The sequence below is a fragment of the Patiria miniata genome, unplaced genomic scaffold (genome assembly GCF_015706575.1).
Source record: "Patiria miniata isolate m_02_andy unplaced genomic scaffold, ASM1570657v1 HiC_scaffold_25, whole genome shotgun sequence".
In the NCBI taxonomy this organism is placed as follows: Eukaryota; Metazoa; Echinodermata; class Asteroidea; order Valvatida; family Asterinidae; genus Patiria; species Patiria miniata.
In genome coordinates, this window is record NW_024037064.1 from 9,369,327 (window position 1) to 9,397,283 (window position 27,957).

Below are 27,957 nucleotides of genomic sequence, written 5' to 3' on the forward strand. Positions count from 1 at the left end.
CCGGAGATACAAGCCTGACAAGAAGTATTACCCACTGGAGTAAGTTCCACAACAAACATCTGATTATGTCATTTCGGACCCAAATCTACATTCTAACAGCTTTGTCTGCAAAATATAATGCTGGCTCGCATTAAAAAATCTACACTTTGCAGCACACAAGAAGATTCTATTGATGCGCTATGTTTATTAATCTACAATGACTAATACATAATCGCTAGATGAGCATTCATTAACATGATTGTTGGCGAATTGGGCCATGCAAGATACACAAAAATATCATTATATGATAACAGGGGGACATTCCAATAGACCTTTTCATATGCAAAACCTTCCAGTAACCTCATCTGTAAATGCCCCCCCTCACCAAACCCTTTACTAATATTACTCTTTACATAAGGAATCGTTTTAAGCCACTTGATGAGACACTAGAAAATTATGGAAATAGTACGTAAGAATTTGTGAGAAATGTTGCAATAATCACGAGTATCTCCTTCATGTAAAATACGGTACTCAAAATGTATCATTTGTTTTATAAGTCTGGACTCTGAAGAATAATATGACGCTGACACAAGAGTCATATTCTCTGAAAGACAACTATTAACACAACAGGTGTCAGACAACAAGCTACTTTAAAGTCATGAGTCCCGAATTGGGTTAGGATGTAGGTTTTTGAAGAAAAATATCGACTGAAGGCCCATAGTACACATTAAGTAATTTTAGTGTACACCCCGAGTGTAGTTTGACATCTCTATTTGGCTGTCAATTTCCATTATTTAAAACACCTGTAGCATTACAATGATAATTCAATACTTATTAATACGCATTGTCCCCACTAGCTTGAAAAACCATCAACCTCCGATGAAAACATACATAGTGATAAAGGGGATCTACAACATTTTCTTTTGCTGTAATTTCCAGAAATGGATAGAATTGGGGGTTAAGCAAATGTTGATACACTGACCTGTTTACAGTTATGTGCTTATAAATGCTGGGAAAACCAAGAAAAAAAGTGTTGTTCTTGTCGTCTGCCTCCTTGACCCTACCTCAGACGAAATAGAGCAGTTTATAGGTTGTCAGGTCAGGGAACAAGACTAGAAGGCTAGCACCTATTCACGCATGTGTAACCGATTTCAAGCAAAATGTGAACTAACAAAATTAAATTGGGAGACAGTATTAACCAAAAAGTCAGTGTTTCCCAACGATGGTCAGCCGACCATCGTTGGAAATTGATACAAAACATTCACTTTTCTTGAAAATGAATGCGTACCAGGTGCCATGATTTCGCAGGATGCTTAAGACTATTATGATTATGAACTAACAGTGTAGTAAGGTATTTGATAATAATGTGTTACTTTTGCTTTTTTTGATGTTAGCAAATGTTGTATATTGCCTATAAATGTTGCCAATACACTTATCACTATATTAATCATTCAGAGTAATTACTCATTAATTCTTTTACCATGCATTCCGAGTACATACATTTTACTTAAATTATCAAAATAGTGTCTTGACTATCTATTTCTATGACTAAAGTACTTGTAGAATTAAAATAATAGTTCAATACTAAGCACTATAGATTAGGAAAAAGGGATTACAAGTTGATATAGAATATTCACGTTGCTTCGTTCTACCGGCTAAACCTCCCAATTTAATGAGTTCATATCTGCTCATAATGTCTCCAGCAGCTTGGAAAATTCATCCATCTCTGTCAAACATACACAGTGTTATATGTTGCCATTTTTGCGCGAATAGACCCTGCAGTGAAATTTATACTCAAAAGATATTTCTTATATGCGAACATTAATAACTCTTGATTTTTTAATGTATCGTTATAGTGATTACTGAGTAATTCCTTCATGCAGTGTGAGGATATAGTTTTACTTAAAATCTTATCAGATAAAATACGATTTATTTAATATTTCTAAGATTAATACTAAATGTTAAATCAATATAAATCACAACAGGTGAGGGAAAAAAATTATTGAAAGTTGTAAGTAAAAATCTATTGTCAAGTACTTTCTGCAGAAATTTTGTTTCAAATTATTATTATATGCTCATTATATCTCCAGTATTCTTAGACACTGTACCCTATACGAACATTAATAACTCTAAATATTATATATGCGTACAGTAATTTCAGCGTGCATTTCGAATATAATTATGCTTTTTAATTAAATCCTCAAATTGGTGTCTTAACTATCATTTTCTATTACCACAATTTTTTTTTAGTATAACGTGTACATATATTGTAACGTTCTGTCGGCTCGACCCTTTTCCCAATGAATTTGTTTTTAGTTTGTTCTCCAGCTGTTAAAAGATTTTGTTTAAAATCGTTTACAGATTATAAATCTATATCAATTGTTTTATTACCCTGGTCCTTTTGTCTATTTGTAAGTCTGTGCTCACACGGCCAAGAAATTTGTTGTTTCAGTTACTGGTAGATCCGTGTTCACGAGTTGCCTCTCCGGAGTCAGAGGTCAGAACCTGTAGCGGAATGTCTGCAAAAACAGTAGAATATGTGCGTGATCTTGAACCTAAAAACTGAGGTCAAAGGCCACTGATGAGTGAAATGATAGCAAATCTTAAACTACAAAAGAAGATGTACTCTTCGTCCAATTCGTTTCGCTTGAAGCAACACAATTGTTCAAATTTTGAAAGTGTTGGAACTTGTTGAAGTTTAGCTCATTGTCAACTACACATTTTGAGAAAACAAAACATATTCACCACTCTTATATGATTGTTTTCTTTTGTTCGAAACCATTTCTCACGGAGTACTATGACCGGAATTTTGGGACCAGTGCTTTCTTTACATTGATTAACTATTTTTTTTCTCATTGACTCGGTAGGTTTGTTTCATAGTAACTTCATTGTTGATACGTACATTTAATTAATTTTAGGCATATGCCATTTGTTGTTACTTGTGTAATAACTTACAAATCCACTGATGGCTGCAATGCTAAAGGGCATAAGCTTGTATGGAAAACATTTTATTATTTCATTGGTAAAATCCAACAATTTCCTTTTTTGATTTACATTTATTTGCCATGATTTTTACCGACAGCTTACCTAGGTTTTCTGCCTTTTCCATTACCACGTCACTTTCCTCATCGTACTTGATGGAAGCGCGTGTGCTGTTAAAAAAAAAGTATTTCATTTAATACATATTAAAAGTATACAAGTATTTAAACTTAATTCGAATCGTGAAATAATCAATTAGCCTGTGAATTTGGAAAGTTATTTATTGGCGGTGATTCATATTTTTAACCGAATGCTTTACTTACAGCTTCGTCTTGCGGGCGGTAATTTCTGAAAAAAAAAAAAGTATATTTTTGTTATAGTAATCTTGTTTGTGTCTTACCGCTAGCTGCAGATTTGTGGGTATCCAAACACAAATGGTTCTTAAGTGATGACCAGCGGTTTCCAACAATAATTACACCATGGGTCCGACATATAGATACCACAGCGTTAAATTTAAACTGTAGATTTTGTAGTGTGCTGGTGTATGCTTGGTACCGGATCTCGAGATCCGGTACGACAGTTAAACATGTTTTTCAGCTTTAATACATGTATTTTAAAGTCAATTGTAATCGGAAGAAAATCACTGAAAAAACTGCTTGACTGACGGACTGAATGACAGTCACTTGTGATGTGATTAGATTGTAGACTGGTTAAGAGGGCCGGGCAGTGTTATCGTATATGATTACCCCGTAACCTCTATCCATGCTGAATCATTTGAGTAGAACTTTGTTTTTTGCTCTGAGACTAGCTTAGAATATATTTCTTTGTCTTGTTTTGAGTTTTCTGAATTGAAACTATTTGTCCTGTAGGCTTACCTAGGTTGTTGGTGGTAGATCTTCGGTGATACACAAACACAGCTACAGCAACCATAATACTGATGAATGCAACAATGGACACGACGATTATGCCTGCAACTAGCAGAGAATATCCTTGTTCAACAACTAGGGGAAACAAATATTGAAATGTGTTTGTTTAATTAACATCAGTTTACCTCTGAAGCAAATCAGGCGGAATATGTGTCAAAACGATTCACAATTTCGGTCCAATTAAGGCCTATTGTAAGACCCGATATTATTTTAATTTCCACGCAAAGGGACACACGGACATGTAACATAAACAAATTAATTAATGTAAGTAAATAAAAATAAACGAATGCAAGTAGACCCCAATACGGCTTCTGTTGCGTTAGCGTAATTGTCATTTATTGAGATAATTTTAAAATGATTATACCTTGTAAAAAAGAAACCCCTGTTTAGATAATAATTCACAAATCAGTATCATGTTAAGGAGAAAACGTACATGCTTCCCTCATCAGAAACAATGAATTGTATTTCCATTATTATTATAACTTTCCATATAATAATCGTTTGAAATTTAAAATAGTATTAAAACGTACATACCCACATAAGCCCGTCTCTCAGCTTCGTGCTGGCCTTTCCATAAAAGAGAGAAACAAAGTAAACAAAGTAGGGCCTATTTCATCCCTTATTTTATTTGTAAACCAGATAACCGAAAATGAACTACAGCTTTGTCTATATTTAAGCGAACACACGGTACAATAATAAGATTTCTTTGGTAGTAATGATAGTTATAAAAATTGTTTGCTATTGATTTAAAAATACCTTTTCCGTTCATTGCGTAATGAATATTGATCCACTTCTAGAACCTTTGCGAAGTGGAATACATGACTAAACGAAGGCTTCTTAACAAACACATGGTGGGTTGTTTTGCTAGCTGGCCTCTTAACTCTCGACAAAATAATTGCTGACCGCCATATTTGGGGTGACTGCTTATTATTCACAAACTTAGATTTCTATTTTTTGCTTGCGTTCACTGAATTTTTCCTGATTCTTATGTGCAAAGGGACTTTCTGTGTGCATGTGTTCCTTCTCATAGAATATTGTATTTTCACAGTACACGTGTCCTACCGCGGGCCAGAGGGAAGCCTTTCTTGTGACGACTGAGCGATTCTTCGAACGTTGGACTGATACTGAGGTGAGACTTTAGTTAGATAAATACTCAGATCAACTCGTTGATATGCTAAGGATCCAATTGTAAAAGGAATATGGGCTTCTTTTTTTAATTTTGTTACATCATGTACATGATGCGGTCTCGCCAAAATCCCCACAGGACAACAGTTCAATAAAATCGGAATTGGAAATGTTCGCGAGGTTTACCTAGTGAAATCGGAAGTGACGGAATCTGTGCTCTCGTGTATACTAAGTACTTACCTTGAGACTTGCTCATGACGTCATAGTCGGCTGGGGTTTCATCGTTCGGCTCCGGCGTTGTGTTGTCAACTTCAGCTGAAGATAAACAAAAATCTTTAAAATCCTCAATTTATTATTAAGAGTAAGTAGACGCATAATTTGGGAAACTTGTGGGTGTTCCTCTTAAAAGATCAGTGTGAAGTTAGATGCTGATTAAAGAAACTTACGTAGTGTCGTACTAGTTTCCTTGATGACGTCGCTAGTGGCACTTGTGATTTCAATCAAGGGTTGTGGAGTTGCGTTACCGAGCACAGCTTAAAAAATGGAACAATAATCTATTTTTATTCAAAAGTAACTGAGTGATGTTTAGTGTCAAAAAGTACTGACTGGATTGTGAAATACCTGTAAAACAAAACAATTAGAAAAAAAAAACATAACCAGTTTTTTTGTTTTCAGCTTAGTACTGTTGTAGATTTAGGTGCAGAAACTTTTCAGAAAGGAAAAAAAATAACCAATAAGCAATGTCGATACAACTATAATAAAAAATCACACAAATACATAAGGTAAATATGAGAATAAGATTAATTTTAGGGACAAAACGAAATAACAGATGCAAAACAGACTGTTTGGATTGTTTTACCATAATTAGTGAGTTCCTCTATCTTTAATTAAACAGGTAAAATAGGTTTTTCTATTTCAGTGTTTTTTTGTATTACATCATGTACATGATGCGGTCCAGCCGGGCTTATTGTAACTACAATCATCATGAGTTAAGGATCAGGAGAATCAAACTGCACTCTTTGACTTCCAGCCTCCCCCTTTAACTAGGGACGGACCCCCGCTCCGAGAATTCATGGGGTAGACCACCACATTATATGAAGACAGTCGTTTCGAGGGTGCTTACGGAAACGAAGTTTCAGTGTCTCTTATCAAAGATAGATAATGTTGAATTTAGCAAAACGTTTTTAATTTTGTGCAAAACTTTGCACCAGACAACAGTAACATTAAGACTCGAGTGCAAATGTTCGTGATTTGTACCTACTCAAATCGGAACGCACGGATTCCTCTGCCTCTGCTCTTTTGAATTATTGGTACGTGAACTTACCTTGAGACTTGCTCGTTCTCATGACGTCATAAGCGGCTGAGGTTTCAGCGTTCAGCTCCGGCGTTGTGTTGTCAACTTCAGCTGAAGAGAAATAAAATAATCAAAACCCCGAAGAGTTCCAATTAAGAGTAGGTTTTGAGTTATTGGAACGTGAACTTACCTTGAGACTTGCTCGTTATCATGACGTCATAGGCGACTGAGGTTTCAGCGTTCAGCTCCGGCGTTGTGTTGTCAACTTCGGCTGAAGAGAAATAAAATAATCAAAACCCCGAAGAGTTCCAATTCAGAGTAGTTTTTGAGTTATTGGAACGTGAACTTACCTTGAGACTTGCTCGTTCTCATGACGTCATAAGCGGCTGAGGTTTCAGCGTTCAGCTCCGGCGTTGTGTTGTCAACTTCAGCTGAAGAGAAATAAAATAATCAAAACCCCGAAGAGTTCCAATTCAGAGTAGTTTTTAAGTTATTGGAACGTGAACTTACCTTGAGACTTGCTCGTTCTCATGACGTCATAAGCGGCTGAGGTTTCAGCGTTCAGCTCCGGCGTTGTGTTGTCAACTTCAGCTGAAGAGAAATAAAATAATCAAAACCCCGAAGAGTTCCAATTCAGAGTAGGTTTTGAGTTATTAGAACGTGAACTTACCTTGAGACTTGCTCGTTATCATGACGTCATAGGCGACTGAGGTTTCAGCGTTCAGCTCCGGCGTTGTGTTGTCAACTTCAGCTGAAGAGAAATAAAATAATCAAAACCCCGAAGAGTTCCAATTAAGAGTAGGTTTTGAGTTATTGGAACGTGAACTTACCTTGAGACTTGCTCGTTATCATGACGTCATAGGCGACTGAGGTTTCAGCGTTCAGCTCCGGCGTTGTGTTGTCAACTTCAGCTGAAGAGAAATAAAATAATCAAAACCCCGAAGAGTTCCAATTCAGAGTAGTTTTTGAGTTATTGGAACGTGAACTTACCTTGAGACTTGCTCGTTCTCATGACGTCATAAGCGGCTGAGGTTTCAGCGTTCAGCTCCGGCGTTGTGTTGTCAACTTCAGCAGAAGATAATTCAAATAATCAAAACCCCAAAGTTTCAAGTAAGAGTAGGTAGACTTATAATTTGGCAACCTTGTATGTGTTCCCACACGAAAAATATATGACATCAGTGTGAAGTAAGAGGCTAATTATTTTAGGAAACTTACCCAGTGCCGTACTTGTTTCCTTTGTGGCGTCACCAGTGCCACGTGTGATTCCAATCAAGGGTTCAGGAGTTGCATTATCGAGCTCAGCTTAAAAAAAAAAAACATTTAACAAGAATTTATTTCTACTCAAATGAACTTCACTGAGTGATGTTTAGTGTCAAAAAGGACTGAGTCGATTGTGAAATACATTTCAAAATTGATTTCAAATTAGTAGAGTAATTGTTGTAGAATTAGGGCAGAACACTTTATTTTGTTTTGAATTAAAATAAACATCAGCAATGTTGTCACCTCCAAAACAAATCTTACACAAACTCATTAGGTAAATCTAAGGATAAAACTAATTGTTGGGAAAAACTGCAATAAAATATGCAACACAGACTGATTTGATTTTCTACCACATAATTATGATATGCACATTCCTTTACACATACATGTATACGGATTATAACCTTTTCATTTGATGTTTTGTTACCGTTTTGAAGCCATTTTTATTTGGGGGGGGGGGGACGTTGAAAAAGAAATGAAAAGCAGCCGGATGAAAGACAATTCAAAATTACTTACGCAGAGTCTTTCCGATTATTGTCACGACATCACTCGCACCATTGGCGTTCTCAGCGTAAACCTCGACCTCGTACTCCGTGTCGGCCCGCAGACCGACCACTGTGTACTCGCTGACATCGTAGAGTCTGCCACTGCGTGTGCTGGGGCTGAAGCTCGTGGTGGTTACCAGCTCTCGGTAATTCACGAGAATCCATTGTTCTGGACCTACAACCTTCGTCCCAGGGATCCAGTTTACTGTTAGCGAGTAAGCAGTGATTCGACCCTGGTCGATTGAGATATTTGTAGGGGGGACAGGTTCAACTTTCAACAAAAGAGAAACAAAAGAAAACAAAACATCGTAAGATGATGTAACACGTTATATTGTTGTGTCTGAAGCAATAAGCAACTCAGTGTTTAGATATATGTGTTTGCATAATGTTGAGTAATCTATGAGAGGACCACATTGCTACTTTGTGTAAACTTGACCTCATCATTTAAGTACACTCATCGATTTCAGTTGAACGACACAAATTGTAAGTAACTCAGTGTTAAGAAATATATGTTTGCATAATGCTGAATACCGCAAATCAGGCAGAATATGTGTCAAAACGATTCACAATTTCGGTCCAATTAAGGCCTATTGTAAGACCCGATATTATTTTAATGTCCACGCAAAGGGACACACGGACATGTAACATAAACAACTTAATTAATTAATGTAAATAAATAAATAAAAATAAACGAATGCAAGAATGCAAGTAGACCCCGATACGGCTTCTGTGGCATTAGCGTAATTGTCATTTATTGAGATAATTTTAAAATGATTATACCTTGTAAAAAAGAAACGTCTGTTTAGATAATAATTCACAAATCAGTGTCATGTTAAGGAGAAAACCTACATGCTTCCCTTTTCAGAAACAATGAATTGTATTTCTTATCCAACTTTCAATATAATAATCGGTTGAAATTTAAAATAGTATTCAAACGTACATACCCACATAAGCCCCTCTCTCAGCATCGTGCTCGCCTTTCCATAAAAGAGAGAAACAAAGTAAACTAAGTAGGGCCTATTTCATCCCTTATTTTATTTGTAAACCAGATAACTGAAAATGACTTACAGCTTTGTCTATATTTAAGCGAACACGCGGTACAATAATAAGATTTCTTTGGTACTAATGATAGTTATACAAATTGTTTGCTATTGATTTAAAAATACCTTTAAAAAGTTTTAAACAATGCTTGGTTTATTGCGTAATGAATACTGATCCACTTCTAAAACCTTCGCGAAGTGGATTAAATCACTAAACGAAGGCTTCTTAACAAACACATGGCGGGTTGCTTTGCTGACTGGCCTCTTAACTCTCGACAAAATAATTGTTGACCGCCATATTTGGGGAGACTGCTTATTATTCACAAACTTAGATTTATATTTCTTGCTTGCGTTCACTGAATTTTTCGTGATTCTTATGTGCAAAGGGACTTTCTGCGTGCATGTGTTCCTTCTCATAGAATGTTGTATTTTCACAGTACACGTGTGACGTGTCCTACCAAGGGGCTAGAGGGAAGCCTTTCATTTGACGACAGAGCGATTCTTTGGAAGTTGGACTGATACTGAGGTGAGAGTTTAGTTGGATAAATACTCAGATCAACTCGTGGATATGCTAAGGATCCAATTATAAAGGGAATATTGGCTTCTTCTTTTTAAATTTTGTTACATCATGTACATGATACGGTCTCGCCAAAATCCCCACAAGACAACAGTTCAATAAAATCTGAATTGGAAATGTTCGCGAGGTTTACCTACTAAAATCGGAAGTGACGGAATCTGTGCTCTCGTGAATTCTAAGTACTTACTTTGAGACTTGCTCATGACGTCATTGTCGGTTGGGGTTTCAGCGTTCGGCTCCGGCGTTGTGTTGTCAACTTCAGCTGATGATAAACAAAAATCTTTAAAATCCTGAAGTTTTAATTAAGAGGAGGTAGACGCATAATTTCGGAAACGTGTGGGTGTTCCTCTTGAAAAAAAATCAGTGTGAAGTTAGATGCTGATTAAAGAAACTTACGTAGTGTCATACTAGTTTCCTTGATGACGTCGCTAGTGGCACTTGTGATTTCAATCAAGGGTTGTGGAGTTGCGTTACCGAGCACAGCTAAAAAAATGGAACAATAATCTAATTTTATTCAAAAGTAACTGAGTGATGTTTAGTGTCAAAGGGTACTGACTGGATTGTGGAATACCTGTTAAAACAATTAGAATAAACATAACCAGATACTTTCGTTTTCAGCTAAGTACTGTTGTAGATTTAGGTGCAGAAACTTTTCAGAAAGGAAAAAAATAACCAATAAGCAGTGTCATTACAACTAAATAAAAAATCACACAAATACATAAGGTAAATATGAGGATAAGATTAATTTTAGGGACAAAACGAAATAACAGATGCAAAACAGACTGTTTGGATTGTTTTACCATAATTAGTGAGTTCCTCTATCTTTAATTAAACAGGTAAAATAGGTTGTTATATTTCAGTGTTTTATTGTATTACATCATGTACATGATGCGGTCTAGCCGGGCTTATTGTAACTACAAACATCAAGAGTAAAGGATCAGGAGAATCAAACTGCACTCTTTGACTTCCAGCCTCCCCTTTAACTAGGGACGGACCCCCGCTCAGAGAATTCACGGGGTAGACCACCACATTATATGAAGACAGTCGTTTCGAGGGTGCTTACGGAAACGAAGTTTCAGTGTCTCTTATCAAAGATAGATAATGTTGAATTTAGCAAAACGTTTTTAATTTTGTGCAAAACTTTGCACCAGACAACAGTAACATTAAGACTCGAGTGCAAATGTTCGTGATTTGTACCTACTCAAATCGGAACGCACGGATTCCTCTGCCTCTGCTCTTTTGAATTATTGGTACGTGAACTTACCTTGAGACTTGCTCGTTCTCATGACGTCATAAGCGGCTGAGGTTTCAGCGTTCAGCTCCGGCGTTGTGTTGTCAACTTCAGCTGAAGAGAAATAAAATAATCAAAACCCCGAAGAGTTCCAATTAAGAGTAGGTTTTGAGTTATTGGAACGTGAACTTACCTTGAGACTTGCTCGTTATCATGACGACATAGGCGACTGAGGTTTCAGCGTTCAGCTCCGGCGTTGTGTTGTCAACTTCAGCTGAAGAGAAATAAAATAATCAAAACCCCGAAGAGTTCTAATTCAGAATAGTTTTTGAGTTATTGGAACGTGAACTTACCTTGAGACTTGCTCGTTCTCATGACGTCATAAGCGGCTGAGGTTTCAGCGTTCAGCTCCGGCGTTGTGTTGTCAACTTCAGCTGAAGAGAAATAAAATAATCAAAACCCCGAAGAGTTCCAATTAAGAGTAGGTTTTGAGTTATTGGAACGTGAACTTACCTTGAGACTTGCTCGTTCTCATGACGTCATAGGCGACTGAGGTTTCAGCGTTCAGCTCCGGCGTTGTGTTGTCAACTTCAGCTGAAGAGAAATAAAATAATCAAAACCCCGAAGAGTTCCAATTAAGAGTAGGTTTTGAGTTATTGGAACGTGAACTTACCTTGAGACTTGCTCGTTCTCATGACGTCATAGGCGACTGAGGTTTCAGCGTTCAGCTCCGTTGTTGTGTTGTCAACTTCAGCTGAAGAGAAATAAAATAATCAAAACCCCGAAGAGTTCTAATTCAGAGTAGTTTTTGAGTTATTGGAACGTGAACTTACCTTGAGACTTGCTCGTTCTCATGACGTCATAAGCAGCTGAGGTTTCAGCGTTCAGCTCCGGCGTTGTGTTGTCAACTTCAGCTGAAGAGAAATAAAATAATCAAAACCCCGAAGAGTTCCAATTCAGAGTAGTTTTTGAGTTATTGGAACGTGAACTTACCTTGAGACTTGCTCGTTCTCATGACGTCATAGGCGACTGAGGTTTCAGCGTTCAGCTCCGTCGTTGTGTTGTCAACTTCAGCTGAAGAGAAATAAAATAATCAAAACCCCGAAGAGTTCTAATTCAGAGTAGTTTTTGAGTTATTGGAACGTGAACTTACCTTGAGACTTGCTCGTTCTCATGACGTCATAAGCGGCTGAGGTTTCAGCGTTCAGCTCCGGCGTTGTGTTGTCAACTTCAGCTGAAGAGAAATAAAATAATCAAAACCCCGAAGAGTTCCAATTCAGAGTAGTTTTTGAGTTATTGGAACGTGAACTTACCTTGAGACTTGCTCGTTCTCATGACGTCATAGGCGACTGAGGTTTCAGCGTTCAGCTCCGGCGTTGTGTTGTCAACTTCAGCTGAAGAGAAATAACAATAATCCAAACCCCGAAGAGTTCCAATTAAGAGCAGTTTTTGAGTTACCTTGAGACTTGCTCGTTATCATGACGTCATAGGCGACTGAGGTTTCAGCGTTCAGCTCCGGCGTTGTGTTGTCAACTTCAGCTGAAGAGAAATAAAATAATCAAAACCCCAAAGAGTTCTAATTCAGAGTAGTTTTTGAGTTATTGGAACGTGAACTTACCTTGAGACTTGCTCGTTCTCATGACGTCATAAGCGGCTGAGGTTTCAGCGTTCAGCTCCGGCGTTGTGTTGTCAACTTCAGCTGAAGAGAAATAAAATAATCAAAACCCCGAAGAGTTCCAATTAAGAGTAGGTTTTGAGTTATTGGAACGTGAACTTACCTTGAGACTTGCTCGTTCTCATGACGTCATAGGCGACTGAGGTTTCAGCGTTCAACTCCGGCGTTGTGTTGTCAACTTCAGCTGAAGAGAAATAAAATAATCAAAACCCCGAAGAGTTCCAATTAAGAGTAGGTTTTGAGTTATTGGAACGTGAACTTACCTTGAGACTTGCTCGTTATCATGACGTCATAGGCGACTGAGGTTTCAGCGTTCAGCTCCGGCGTTGTGTTGTCAACTTCAGCTGAAGAGAAATAAAATAATCAAAACCCCGAAGAGTTCCAATTCAGAGTAGTTTTTGAGTTATTGGAACGTGAACTTACCTTGAGACTTGCTCGTTCTCATGACGTCATAGGCGACTGAGGTTTCAGCGTTCAGCTCCGGCGTTGTGTTGTCAACTTCAGCTGAAGAGAAATAACAATAATCAAAACCCCGAAGAGTTCCAATTCAGAGTAGGTTTTGAGCTATTGGAACGTGAACTTACCTTGAGACTTGCTCGTTATCATGACGCCATAGGCGACTGAGGTTTCAGCGTTCAGCTCCGGCGTTGTGTTGTCAACTTCAGCTGAAGAGAAATAACAATAATCAAAACCCCGAAGAGTTCCAATTAAGAGTAGGTTTTGAGTTATTGGAACGTGAACTTACCTTGAGACTTGCTCGTTATCATGACGCCATAGGCGACTGAGGTTTCAGCGTTCAGCTCCGGCGTTGTGTTGTCAACTTCAGCTGAAGAGAAATAAAATAATCAAAACCCCGAAGAGTTCCAATTCAGAGTAGTTTTTGAGTTATTGGAACGTGAACTTATGTCACAAGTTGTAAGTAACTCAGTGTTTAGAAATATATGTTTGCATAATGCTAAATACCTAAGGTTGCCACCAAAATGTAATCGGTTTAAGAGTTTAAGGTTCACCTCTGCTATTCAGCAAAATTGTCAGGGTGTCCACCATTCCGATGCCGTTACCACAGTCACACACGTAATAGCCGTAGTCTTCTGCTCCAGACACTGTATTGATTTGCAAGGTGTTCGTCACTGTGTACCCCTCTACGCCACCTCTGCCGTGAATGGTCTCCACCAGTGTGATCCTTCCAGGATGGCTCTGGTTGGTTATTCTGGTGCCAGTCGGACCCAACCATGTCGTCATTGGGTAGGGGTTGCCTTCGGCCGTGCATACTAGAGTGGCTCTCTCCCCAACGTTGGCTTCGGCGTAGTTGTTTTCTGGGTTTGTTATGGTAACTCCAACTTTGAGAGATACACAAGTGGGAAACGGAAGACTTGAATTCATTAAACATTACGGGAACGCTTTGCATTGTCAATTGATGTTAAGGAGATGGCTTTACGAATATTCGGCAATGTTAGTTACAGACATGTTTAACATAAAACTATCCGGTTAAAAACAGGTCAATGCTGTACTTTGAAATCCTTTAAATAAATGTTAACACAATCAATCGAAGGGCATGAAACTTACAATGCACGATGATGTCGACTGGCGTTGAAAATACAACGGGTGGTATACCGTTGTTTCCACGACACCTGTATGACCCAGTCTGCTCCTTTGTGATGCTCCTTAGTGTCAGAGTGCTCGTACCATCGCTGTAAACAGAGGCAAGGGAGTCAGGAGATCCGACCTTCTCCCACGTGATGAAATCAGCGGGCATGGGATTGGCGTCTGCGCTGCAGGACAGGATGACGTCATCTCCCTCCTCGACTGGACCGGGTGTGAGAACCATCGGCTCCGAAAAGAAGGGACGATCTTGAGGTTTGAAAAGTAAATTGGGGAAAGGAAACGATCTGCATGTTACATCTACGCACATTATTAGCGACGGTAAAGTGATTTCAGTTGTAGCCTTGTCTTCTTAAACAGTGCAACCTTTCAGGGAAAGAAGTGACGTGAACTTTAACGGAAGGTGCAGTAATTACAGCTGTGTGCTACATTATCTGAAAGCTTCAACAAGGAACTCACAACAGATCGCGTTCCATGAAGAACCACTTAAGTTTAAGGAGGGTTTGTCAACACATTTGTTATTTTCCCCTTAATATATTTACAACGCCTATTGTAAAATAATGTTTATTTGCTCTCATGACAACATGTTTGGAATAAAACTTACACTCAACATTCAGTGAACACGTGTCACACACGTCTGCGGTGCAGACCGATGGTCTGGCGGCGCAGCACTTGTATTCACCCCCGTTGTCTGTTCTGGTGAGTGCGCCTGTCGTGAAGTCCAGTGTCGTCATTCGGCCACCGTAGTCGCCATCAGTAATCATTAGCCCTGGATGACCAGTTTGCTCAACATTGTCTCTCAGCCAAGTCAGATTGGTGGCCGGGTTCGTGCTCTCGGATACACAGCTCAAGGACACACTACCGCCTGATACGATTCTGTACGGGCAACCGGTGATGCTCACCATCCTTGTACATACTGAGAGAAAAGTAGTCGACTTATTATTATTAATGTGCCAAACGTGCGACTGTCATTGGCTAATTCCATAATACCAACGACACTTCTATTAGGTTGCAGCCAGCCATTTTGACATCACGTTCCTTCCGTACATATTTGTATACTTACGCGCAGTCGTGCCGATGATCGTCACAGCTTCACTCACGCCATTGCCATTTGCTGCATAAACCTCAACCTCGTACACGGAGTAAGGACGCAGTCCCATCAGAGTGAATGAAGTGACGCCATGGAGTCTGTCGCTGCGCGTGTTGGGATCGAAGTCGTCAGTCGTTGCAAGCTCTCTGTAATTGACATGGAACCAGATGTTTGGTGCAGCCTCGTTCCGAGGTGTCCATGACACTGTGATGGTCGTGGCCGTGTTCATAGCTTCTTCGATGGAGACGTTCATCGGTGCAGCTGGTAAAACTAATCCACCCAAAGGAGAATAATGTGAATTATGTACCTTGCCTTGTAAACAAACAGGATAAGGGAATTATAGTAGAACAGGTTACAGAGCAGAAAATTCTTATAGTCAAGCGATTCACAAATTCGCTGGGTTGCTCTTAATGCATATGGTGTTCCCAAATAGCCGTATTTAGCTCTAACAAAAAGCCCATACGGTGGCACTTCCAGACTCTCCTCTGCAGTCAGTCAGCAGTTCATCAGCCAGTGAGATACAAGGAGGACTGGCTCTCCCAAGGAACTGCAGTAATGTTAGATTAAACATGGTTTTATAAAGGCATACAATACTCACCTCTCGAAGTCAGCTGAATGGACAACGCGTCCACCCTCCCAACGCCATTTCCACAGGTACAGACGTAAAAGCCGTAGTCTCCAATACCGGTCACGTTTTTGATGTGCAAAGTGCTTGTCACCGTGTATCCATAGACAACATCCCCGCCGCTAATGGTATCGACCTGGGTTATCCTACCTGGCTCAGTATGATTAGTCATCCTAGTGCGGGTTGGACTCAACCATCTAATTAAAGGATGGGGGTTACCTTTGACCGTACAGGTCAGAATAGCGGCCTCACCGTCATCGGCTTCGACGCAGTTATCAGCTTGGCTTGTTATGGCGGCTTCATCTTCAAAAATAAATTTCAAGCACCAAACACGATAATTACAAAGATACATTTTGTGTGAAATTCCACTTCAAAGAAGCAAACTGTTAATGACGGAGTCTTTACACTTGAGATGTTTTTACAATATACGCAAACTTAGAATGTACAGTGAATTAAGAAGTGATCTACATGATGGAAATGGATGATTTTGCGTTAATAGTAAAGCTGTAACAACCCTATGCTATACGATATGACACTTTATTACATGGAGGTATTTACATATTAAAGTTTATGCAACCACTGATGACCATACAGCATTTGATAAAATGCTTAAAGTTAATTAGATACCAACCGGCTGGAAGTGATTTTCAATAAATGTTTGTGATTTGGAAAGACGAAATTAAGACTTACAGAGAACGATGACATCAATGGATCTTGAAAAGATAACAGGTGGTACACCATTATTTCCCCGGCACCTGTACGGCCCAGCCTGCTTCCTGTTGACGCTGCTTAGTGTCAGGTTGCTGGTTCCATCGCTGTAGACGGAGGGGAGGGAGTCAGGCGACCCGACCTTCTCCCACGTGATGAAGTCAGTGGGCATGGGATTGGCGTCGGCGCTGCAGGACAGTGTGATGTCATCTCCTTCATCCACGGGATTCGTCGTAAGTGACGTTGGGTCGGTAAATACAGGACAATCTGAAAATAAGAGTACATTACAGTTTATTAAAGAGATATGTGTCAACTTGTTAAAGTGTTCGAGAGCGGAGTTTAGATTTCTTTAATTCTTTCTTTCATAAATCTGATAAGAGTAAACATCAAACTCCTGGATGAAATTGTACCTTGCTAGTGCTTTACGTCTGGGGAAAAGCCTTTCCTGGCTTTCTTTTGCAAGGAAGAAGAGGAGTTTTACACCAAAAGGAAGAAGTTCGTGCAATCAGGCATATACAAGTGCACCCTCATGATGCACCTCATTGACGAGGCTTGTATTTATTTGATTGCGTAGTAGTTTAGGTGTTTGCCTAATAGTATCACAAATTCGGTTTCACTGTCGACAAGTTTCTGAGTCCTTGTCAATAAACGTCATTGAAAACTCACGCAATGTCTTGACAACTGTCTTAACGGCCTCGCTTCTTCCATGGGCATTCTCAGCGTATACCTCAACCTCGTACATTGCGTAAGGACGCAAGCCCTCCACCGTGTACTCGTTGGATCCCTGTAGTCTCTGGCTTCTTGTGCTGGGGTCGAAGTCCGTTGCTTTTCCAAGCTCCCGGTAGTTGACGTAGAACCATTGAGGCGTCCCAACCTCGGCCCCAGGGCGCCACGTAATAGTGACCGAATCGGCGGTGATTCGTTCCTCGTCTATCGACACATCGTAGGGCGACGATGGCACCACTTGACAAATAAAAGAACCCACTTTTTAATTATAAACACTCGCAAAATGACACGAAATTTCTGTCTATCTTTCACTCTGATAGGGACACTGTCCTTGGATATTGTGTATGTCTTGACGTTGCATTTGAGACATATTTCACTTCTTTTAGACTTTGAAAACCATACCTTTAATGTTCAAATGGATATGCAACATGTCTACGCGTCCTACACCGTTTCCGCTGTAGCATGTGTAGTAACCATAGTCTCCTTCCGCAGTCACTCTTTTGATTTCCAGGATGCTCGTAACAGAGTAGCCATATATGTCATCTCCTCCATTGCTTGTGACGGCTTGAATGATTCTTCCTGCGTCTGTGTCATTGTTGATCTCTTCGTTAGTTGGGTCTAACCAGACGGTTAAAGGCAGTGGATTGCCTTTTGCTGTGCAAAGAAGAACGGCCCCCTCACCGTCCGCAGCCCCAACATAGGTGTCTGCCTTATTTGTGATGTTTACCTCATCTTTTGGAGGAAAAAGGCAAATAGTGAAGTTTTTAATAACAAAATGGTATCATTGTTTGTTCACGCTTCCATGAATAGTAGTGACTATCATTCATAATGTTAGCATCCATTGATTTATTACGTATTCAATTCGTGGCAGTCTGCTTTGGAGGTAACATGAAGATTACTGGGACACAAAAGGGTCTAGAAACGTTGTTCAAGGCCCTTTTCACATCAAGACATAATTTATATCATAGATCAAAACAAAACCACGATGATAATGAGAACAGATTAGTAATGGAAAGTTTGTAGTGTAGTGCCTCTTATATTAAACGAGAAGGCCGATTTCAAAAGAATTTACTCATTGACTCGGTCAGCTTAAGAACAAATTCGTTGAATATTGTCACCTTTTCGAAAGGTTTACTCAAATCGAAAATCGAAGAATTAAATTACAAATGGTGATTTACAGTAAACGGCAATGTCGATTGGATTCGAGAACACTACGGGTGGTACACCATTGTCTCCGCGGCATCTGTACGGCCCAGCCTGCTCCCTGCTGATGCTGCTTAGTGTCAGGTTGCTGGTACCATCGCTGTAGACGGAGGGGAGGGAGTCGGGAGACCCGACCTTCTCCCACGTGATGAAGCCAGGGGGCATGGGATTCGCGTCTGCGCCGCAGGACAGGATGACGTCACCGCCCTCTCTCACAGGACTGGGCGTGGTTGCCTTCGGCTCGGAAAAGTATGGTCGATCTGCAAAATATTACATTAATGTGAAGCAGACAAATACTTACTGTGCCGCCCTTTACCGGGCCAGGACAGTAATGCTTCATTGGAAAACTATACAATATAGAAAAATATAGTGGGGGTGCTTATGAGTTAAAGTTTCAGCCTAGGTGTATGTTACAGGACGGCAGAAGTTGGACAGAATGCATAATGTATGTAGTGGAAATTAGAAAAAGGCATTATTATTGAGCGGTCAGATAAATATGACTTATTACTTACATTCAACATTGAGTGAACAGCTGTCGCACACGTCGGCGGGGCAGGCTGTCGTTTTAGCCGTGCAGCAAGTGAACAATGCCCCATTGTCCTCTTTGGTCAGCACAGCTGTTGTAAAGTCCTCCGTGGTCACGTGACCGCCATAGTCTCCTTTCGGGAGTGCTGGCGGAGCAGGGTTGGTTTTGCGCCGGCCGTTTCTCAACCAGGTCAGGTTTGTTATTGGGTTGCTGCTCTCGGACACGCACCTGAATGATACCATGCTGTCTGGTATGGCTTTGAGTGGACAGTTGGTGATGCTTACCCATCGCGGACAAACTAAATGGTAAAATTATTTCAACGATTTCAGATATTTGCTTTTCTTTCAAATATAAAAGAACAGCTGATTTAAAACATAAAACGTGTTTAGTATAACACTTCAACAGTTTTAATAATTGATTATCTAGTTTTGGTTGCAGAATTAAGATCCATGTTCAAGGACGGATTATTTCAATTGAACACATTCCATGTCGGAACACATTTCAACCTGTGGTTTGACTTTGGATAAGTTTTTAACTGACCGCCATGTTATCCAGGCGTGGAACAAGAAGGGGGCTTGGGGTTAGAACCCCCCTCCCCGCTCTGACACCAAACACCGACAATAAGTGCATCAGTAAGAATGTGCCGCATTACCTAATGCCTGCCTGTCCACAACAATCAGGCAAAACTGGAACAAATCTTACGGGCCTGAACCCTCTCCCCTGCGAAAATTCTGGTTCCGCCCATGTTATTCTTTAAGTGTTTTACTCCCTATATATTCCGCTATGTAAAAGATTGAATTCTCCATCATGATACCTACAGTGTACATTGATAGGACCATACGTTGTGGTAGGATGAACTGTCCAAGAATCCTTCCGTGCAGTGCAGGTGATTGTCTTCCCGTTGTCATCTCTCGTTGGTGTGACGTTGAGGGCGCTAGTGAACATAAAGCGATCATCCGAAGCTGACGGTACAGTTGTGAGGTTGGCTATATCGTACACGTCGCCGAATGACCAGTACAACAGCCAGTCATCAGGAAAACCCATGTCAGCATAACACGTCAGAGTAGTTGTAACGCCTTCTGTCATTGTCGTGTTACCAACGATCCAGGGAAGATCGGGTGGACCTAGAAGAACACAGACAACGTGGGCTTACTATTCATTCACTGCGAAGGACCATTACATTTTTTCCTATGTGATCATCTTTCATTGTCGTATTAGCAGCTATCCATAAACATTCTGTTTGACCTAGAAAAATACAGACAAGTGTGGTTTTACTATACATGTACTACCGCTAACCTATAGATTCCCTTCTTGACCTGTCGTCGTCGTGTTGCCAATGATCCAAGGAAAATATGGTAAACCTACAAAAACACAGTCGTTACGGTTTAAATATACATTTACCAACGAGCACCTGTGCATTTCCTTTCTTGACCTTTTGTCATTGTCGTATTACCGACGATCCAAAGGTCGATCTGATTGACCAAGAAAAACATGACACAAAACAACCGAGGACGTGTTCGGATCATTGGGATTATTTTCACATGTTAAAGGTAGAGTCCATCATTTGTAATTTGTGCATTTTGTTCGTTTGAAGCAACAAAAGAGTTCAAAATCTAATGAAAGATACTGAGCAACTAACCTGATGAAGTTTCAGCTAAGCTTCAGCTGTACATTCCGAGAAAAACAGCATTCTAAGATCTCAATTTCAAATCAAAAGTTGCTGAATCATGTTTTGAATTGTTTTGAATTGCAACTATACGCGACGTCGCGCACTGATCCGACGAATTATAACAACCGCGCGCGCGTGTGCGTCGTTCGAATACTTGTGCGCGCTGCGCTGAATAACAAAACGAACTACTAATTTAAATTTTCCTACGGTGCTTCTTAAGAATCACCGTTGGAAATGCCTTCTTTCGTTGATTACTTCAAAATGACAGCTTCCCAGAAAGAATAATTTCGCAGGGAGTTTAGTCTCCTTACTATCTTTCAACCAAGTTAGTTTTTTAACAATAATTACGCCAGTTACTTTTCGGATGGCTGCAAATGATGGACTCTACCTTTAAAGTGATAACCTTAGGTCATTCATCGGCATCATTACTGCACGACGTCAATACTCACCATTGACCTCTAGGTTAAGTGCCTTGGATGGCAACGGTTCCTGTGACTCAGCGGTGCTAGCCACGCACCTCACCTCCTGGCCGTGATTGGCTCTGCTGGGCGTGAATGACCACGTGTCTGAGGTATTGACCAATCCAATGTCCTCCCCGAAATGTGGATCAGCTGTTCTTTGCAGGTTGCCATTCAAGAACCACCCAATGGCAACAGCTGGTCTGGTACCCTGTATTTCACATCGAAGACTGCTAGGCGATCCCTGGTCAACAACAAAAGTATTCACCAGACTGGTCCCACTGGCGTCGTATAACGAGATAGAAGAAGATCGAGGTGGTACTGTGGAAAAGAAATAAAACACTGATAAAGGTTCTGAAGTCATTAAAGGAAAACAATTGAGTCAGTGTACTGATTTATACATGATTCATTATATAGCTTCACCTCTCTTTTTTCCTGTTTAAATGAAGTTTGCAATTGAGGCCGTTTGTTTGGAATGCGACTTTGATAGGAGAGAGTGTAACATGATCAGGTAAGGTTTTCAATAGGCCTATTTCATACCCTTTATGTCCAGCACCACGCCAGTGCTGATGCCCACATGACCTTCCCTGTTAGTGGCACGGCAAAGCAATTCCTGTCCATGGTCAGCCCATGAGGGCGCCATTCTGACGTGGCTGGCACTGGTGAGGAAACCGCTGTTGCTCGTGACTTCACTGCTGTTACTAAACTCTTGATTGGCCACAGTCCATGTGAACGATGCTCTTGGGTTGATGTCAGGCACCACGCAAGTGAACCGATGATCCACTCCTTCGATCAAGTACGCAGTGTCATTAGACGAGTAGGTTCCTCTTGAGTCAAACAAGAAAATCTCTTTTGGGAGAACTGAATTTAAAAAAGGAGAAGAAAATATCTCACTGACCTTCACTTTCAATTATAAGCTGTAACCCGACTAAAATAATCCATGTTAGTATCGAGGGCTTTCTTTAACTGCGCATGTGCATTGATCCATGGAATACGCTAGTTTCGGGGTCAAAAAGAATAATACAAATCTTTCAACCGTATCACAGATATTCAAACATCTTCTCATATCGCAAAGAACTGTTAACAGATACGAGGTATTTTTAACCGACGACAAAGAGGGAGAATGCTTGAACTAGCGAATGTTTAGTTCATGTCGACAACTATGCTGTTCCTGTCTTACCTTTAACATTAAGGGAAACGGTCACAAACGGGAATGGGCGAGATGCCTCTGCTGTACAAGCCGCACACATCACAACTTGCCGGTGGTGCTTTGTTTCCGGAGTCAACGTCCAGGTCCCAGTAGTGTTGACAAGGCCGTTGCTTTGGCCTTCTGCGGGGCTGACTGTACTCTCGAGGACCCCGTTCAGGAACCACTCAATAGTCGCTGCTGGTCTAGTGTCCTGTACCACGCACGTGAAAGTTTCTGGGCTGCCTTCATCGACATCCACTGAGGTTCCTAGTAGGAATCCATCAAGGTCCAGGAGAAAAACAGACGATTCTTGTGGAGGCACTATAAGAAGTAACACGATACGGAAAGTGATTAAAAAGGACAAAGGTGCAGTTTTTGGCACATAAATAAGAGCCGGAACCAAACTGAAGCAAAAACAAACACTTGGTTCTTGAAACATCTTCTAATAAACGAAGGTGAGGATTAAGCCTGAACTCCGATGCCAGATGAAGACACGGCGTAATAAACATCTGTGGGTGTAATGCGTTCTATGACCAACCTTTGACATCAAGGGTCACGCTGACGTTCAAACCAGGGTAGCCAGGCTTGTTGAAAGCATGACATTGCAGTAACTCTCCCTGGTTGTTCCAAGTAGGAGACACCGTGACGGTGCTGCTGCTGTTGGTCAGTCCGTCAGATCCCACGATGTCTTTGGTGATATTTGATGTGATGCCTTGACTCCCCAAGGTCCATGTCATGGATGCTGCTGGGTCGATGCCTGGAACCTCACATGTGAATTCATGCTCCACTCCAGCGATCAGATACGAGGTCCCGTTGACGAAGGAGGTGTTCCCAGCCCAGTCGTACAGAGATATAACCGTTGGAAGAACTAAGTATTCGATAACGAAAAGCTTTGGTAATCAACAATACTGTATGATTAACCGAGAATGCATTCAGTGAAAGAAGTTTCCCAGATCACGGGTTTTGACTATAAGGATGGAGGACTAGGGTGATCGGACGAGTCCGTCTCAGCCTTGGCCGAGCCACTGAAATTGTGCAAACTGTCAACTTTAGTTCCTCGAAAAAGAGAGTGGATAGCAACAAATAAAGCAAGATGACCAGCTAGTTTGATTTCTTGTCATGTGACTGGTATTGAATGCTTTTATTGAAGTGTCATTTACTACCTGTTATTACGGACAATTGAGTGAGTGTGAACCCCGTTCTCCCATGTTACTCTCTGTCAAAAAAATACCAAAGTCGATCGAGACATTTGAAACAAGATATACGGCTGAGGGGAACCCCAAACTCTCAGGGATTCTTTGCACGTTTCTCGGGAAATGAGTGAGGTGCAAATAGTCTAGAGTGTGTGTAGCGTGTAGGGACGCTAGGTTTTCCATCAAGTAACTGTTGACAGCAAGTTCTGGCTCAGGAAGCTTTGACTGGAGAGTTTCATGTACCGTATGCGTTAAGGCAGAGTTAGAGGGCAATCGCCAACTATCTCAACGCTTAGGAAGACTTAAGTAACTTACTCTGCATTCATTGGCGCTTAAATAAAATAACAAAACTCAGAATATGCAATACCTCCAACACAAACTTTTTTCCCCGAGATTCAAGAAGGACCGAGGTTCTCACATCTCTTTTAAGGCCAGGCCAAACCGGCCTTTTTTTCCCCCATCCCTTAAATTACATACCGTTGACATTGAGTGCAGTGGTCACAAATGGCAGTGGCTCCTGCGACTCGGGTGTCCCTGCCATGCACCTCAACTGCTGACCGTGTATTGATCTGTTAGGAGCGAATGTCCAACTGTCTGAAGTATCCACTAAATCATCACCTATACCGGAGGGAGGAATGAAGGTCCTTTGCAAAGCGTCACCAATGAACCACATGGTGGTTGCGGCCGGTCTGGTTCCCTGCACCTCGCAGGTGAAGTTATATGGTTTGCCTTGGTCAACAGCTGCGGTTTGGCCGAGTCTGGTTCCCTCGGGATCGTAGATTGACAGGGACGATTGCGTGGGCGGGACTTGAGAAAGAAATGTGATCATTAAAACTATATTTAAATTACACTCTCTTTTCTCTCATTAGCACAGCACAAAAACCCTTATGTTTTCTGACGATTTGAACTCAAATTACAAATTGAAAGTCACAATTTTGCGAATTGTTATCAGTTTTTTCTACACGCATAAGGGGAAAATACACATGTATTATTATTTCCACATACATTGCACATTTGAGCAAAGCCGATTTCTGAAGAGTATTATAACAGCATTTAGTTTCCAGAGATTTAGCAGAATCTGCAAAAGTCAATAACAAGTCAACTATATGTTAGCCACTTAATCGTCCCTTTGTCAGCATATAATTTTATTTACCTGTTTTTGATAGATCTTTCATTACGTTTTTCTTCAAACGTGGAAATCGTCTCTTGTTCGGCTAATTCACCCCAGCTTTCAGAATCACAGAGAAGCCATTAATCTTCTCCAAAATTACATAGATACATTCACCAGCATTTTGCCACATCTTACACAGTTTAAAGTGTCTTTGAGGAGAGCATTGACCGTTATGGGCAAGAGCATGTGCTAGGGTCCCCATGCCAAAGGACACGAACATCTCTTTAAGCTGAAGACAAACCGAATTTTCTCAAAACCCCATAATTTGTGTTGCCTAATTAATCGCCGAACACTTGCTGTGCAATTTATAGATATTCCTATCTTTTGAGCTCCTTCGTACCTTTCACATCGATGGTCAAGCTGATGTTAACAGTAGGGAAGCCGTCGTAGTTTGAGGCGGAGCATCGCAGGTTTTTCCCGTGGTAGGCCCAGAAAGGGTTAAGGGTAATAACACTGATGCTTGTAATGAGCCCGTCACCATCGGAAGTATCGTTGCTGCTGTCCTCTGTGAGCACCATGCTGCCAAGGGTCCAGTTGAAGTCTGCGCCTGGATTGATGCTGGGAACCACGCAAGAGAACTGGTGCTCTACTCCGGCCACCAAGTAAAATGTGTCGTTGTTGGTAGTTGAGTTTTCATAAGAATCCCACAGCTCAATAGTGCTTGGAGGTACTGGCGTAAAGAATAAAAGACTTAAAATTTATATTGGGTCGTATGTATAAAAAGTAGCATTTGCTTTTACTACATATTTTTGAGCATTTACTTGCAATTGTATGAATAGAAATGCAGCAAATGCTTTTACTGTACAGTAAAGCATTTGCGGAAAGTTTAAAGTGTTTACTTTTTTATTATTAGCTTTTGCTAGATTAGAAGTAAGACAAGATAAGTTTGCGGTAGCACCATGTGAATAACTCTGTTTTGTGAGTATGTGTGGTTCTGAAAAGAACCGGGGGGACTCAACGTTTCGAACAGTATGCTCTGCCGGTGAAGCTCGAAACTGGTGAAGCTGAGAAGGATGAAAGTTGACCGAGGGTTGCCGGATGATCACCTTTACCTTTAAATGTAGACCCTACTTGTACTTTTTAGGAAGACCTGTTTAGTACACGATTGTCAATTGTGGACCTTTGGGAATTGTGGACCCTATTGTCCTCTACTATTTAACGCCCCCTTTTGAATGCAGAAACAACCTCACACACAGTCGTGGATTTCTATAGGACCAATGACAATGCTTTGTGTTTCCCTTTGTCCCTTTACTAATGAATATAACGCTCTCCCAAAGACTAAGCACATAACCGTGCGATCGAGGACTGTGTTCAACAAAAGACCCAAACGCTCGAGGATTGAATGGATCATTTTTTCTCTCATTGTGTGTCTGTCCTCCATCGTAAAACCATAAAATGGGACACACGCACACACATCTACACATTTTTTCCTTATTGAACGGATGCTAAGTGTCCAGAGAAAACCCTGTCTTCATTTCAGCACGGATGTGCGAGAGTCCTTTTTACGAAACGTTCTTAAATTCTAACTTGCAGCGGGATACATTGTACGATTTATGCGCTGCCTGGGATTTGGAAGTAGAAAAGAAGCACTCCCACAATCTCTTTCTCTCATCCTAAAGTAAGGTATTTTTTACACACATTCGATACAGCGCATGGCAAAAATATTCATTTCAGGCAGTGACGTACCGTAGACGTCGAGCGTAACATTCACGTATGGGAACGGTTCCTGTGACACCGTGTTGCTGGCAACGCACTTCACCTCTTGGCTTTGATTGACTCGGCTGGGTGTGAGTATCCAAGCGTCACTGGTGTCCACTAAGCTGTACTCTCCTCTGCTGGGTGCGTAAGCAGTTTTCTTTAGGGCGCCGTCAAGGTACCAGCGAATGGTTGCAGCGGGACTGGTGTCCTGGACGTCACACGTGAAGATGTAAGGCGCCCCCTCGAGCACGGTGACCTCACCCAATAGTCTGGTTCCACTTGCATCTCGCAGGGAAAGAGACGACGTCACTGGGGGCGCTAGACAACAATAGTTTACATATTTCATATTCAGCCACGGCGGTTTATACTCCCTCAATATATAAAACAGTCATTTTTAACAAAAGAGTGACACCAAAACCAATGTTAAGCCGAGCCTACAGTAATTGATAAACATTTAAATATATTCCGTATTCCCGTCAACGATTTTGGAGTTCTCATACTGTGCTCCAAGACCCAGCTTTCAAATAAACGTTACACTCTATTTTAAAGTTGATTGTGGCATGTCAAATATGTGCTCTATTTGACAGTCAGTACAACTAGGTTTTATTTAAACTGGAGGGCCCTTAGTTTTTAGGCAAAACAGCTGGCGTATTTTGAAAAGGTATGATTAAATGCGGAAAAAAAGTACTTATATATTTACTTTTATTTTATGAGGGAAGATTGTAGCAGGTAGTCAATTAAAAAAAATAAACAAAATTCGCAAATGCATACATATCTTTAAAATCCGCGAGCAAAGCTGTAGTTTGTTTCGTTGAACTACAGACAAATCAACCAATTGGTTGATTTTTTTTCTGTTTTCATCAAAAGGTGTATTATAAGTTTCGAATTGTGCACTGAGTGTACGTCCATGGCATTTAGCACCATATTGTACAGTTTTCTGCAATGATTTGCCCATTGAGTGCTAGTCGCGTAATTGTGGTATGTCATTAACATACTTGGTTTTGGGATGCTGCTAGCCCAGAGAGAAAACCCACTACTTGTCACGCTATAATCTGAGGTGAAGGTTAGTTGAAGATTGCTTCCTGTAGACACCACATCGCCTGGAAGTGAAGACCCGCTGAAAGTCCACTCTTGACCAGTTGAGGTGTCGACAATCCTCAGAACGTCGAGGTATCCCTCGGTGTCGAAACTTGAGAAGCTGATGCGAATCCGCCGGTTGCTGGCCGTTGTAACAGTCCAGGTGCGGTACTCATTGTCCCCGTAGTAATACAAGTAAACGTGTGTTCTCCCACCAGCGCCGATGTATGTACCGGTAGACACTGCATGGACATGGGAAACTTGAGTTACTCAGAACACAGCATCACTATTTCAGACTTGACCATTAAACATATCTGACTATTTGGGCCGATTTTATTCCTGCCTAACTTTATTAAGCATTTGGCTGTTCAGACTGACATCAAACATTTTA

The 27,957-nt window shown here is 40.8% G+C and overlaps 1 protein-coding gene across 1 annotated transcript; it reads right to left on the minus strand.

Moving 5' to 3' along the window:
• Window positions 1-164: 164 nt before the first annotated feature.
• LOC119733007 (hemicentin-1-like) lies at window positions 165-27,953 on the minus strand. Its single transcript, XM_038206588.1, has 30 exons — window positions 27,941-27,953; window positions 27,485-27,808; window positions 26,478-26,807; window positions 25,132-25,461; window positions 24,098-24,427; window positions 22,966-23,295; window positions 22,419-22,748; window positions 21,779-22,099; window positions 21,230-21,559; window positions 19,930-20,235; window positions 19,098-19,409; window positions 18,561-18,845; window positions 17,785-18,114; window positions 17,323-17,619; window positions 16,639-16,923; window positions 15,922-16,251; window positions 15,297-15,593; window positions 14,838-15,149; window positions 14,198-14,482; window positions 13,642-13,971; window positions 8,080-8,379; window positions 7,519-7,605; window positions 7,294-7,386; window positions 5,456-5,542; window positions 5,250-5,324; window positions 4,419-4,451; window positions 3,834-3,959; window positions 3,282-3,306; window positions 3,067-3,131; window positions 165-2,498 (listed from the first exon to the last, which is right to left on the minus strand). The coding sequence occupies exons 1-30, from the start codon at window positions 27,951-27,953 to the stop codon at window positions 2,428-2,430; spliced, it is 6,969 nt and encodes a 2,322-aa protein (XP_038062516.1). The 3' UTR covers window positions 165-2,427.
• Window positions 27,954-27,957: the final 4 nt, after the last annotated feature.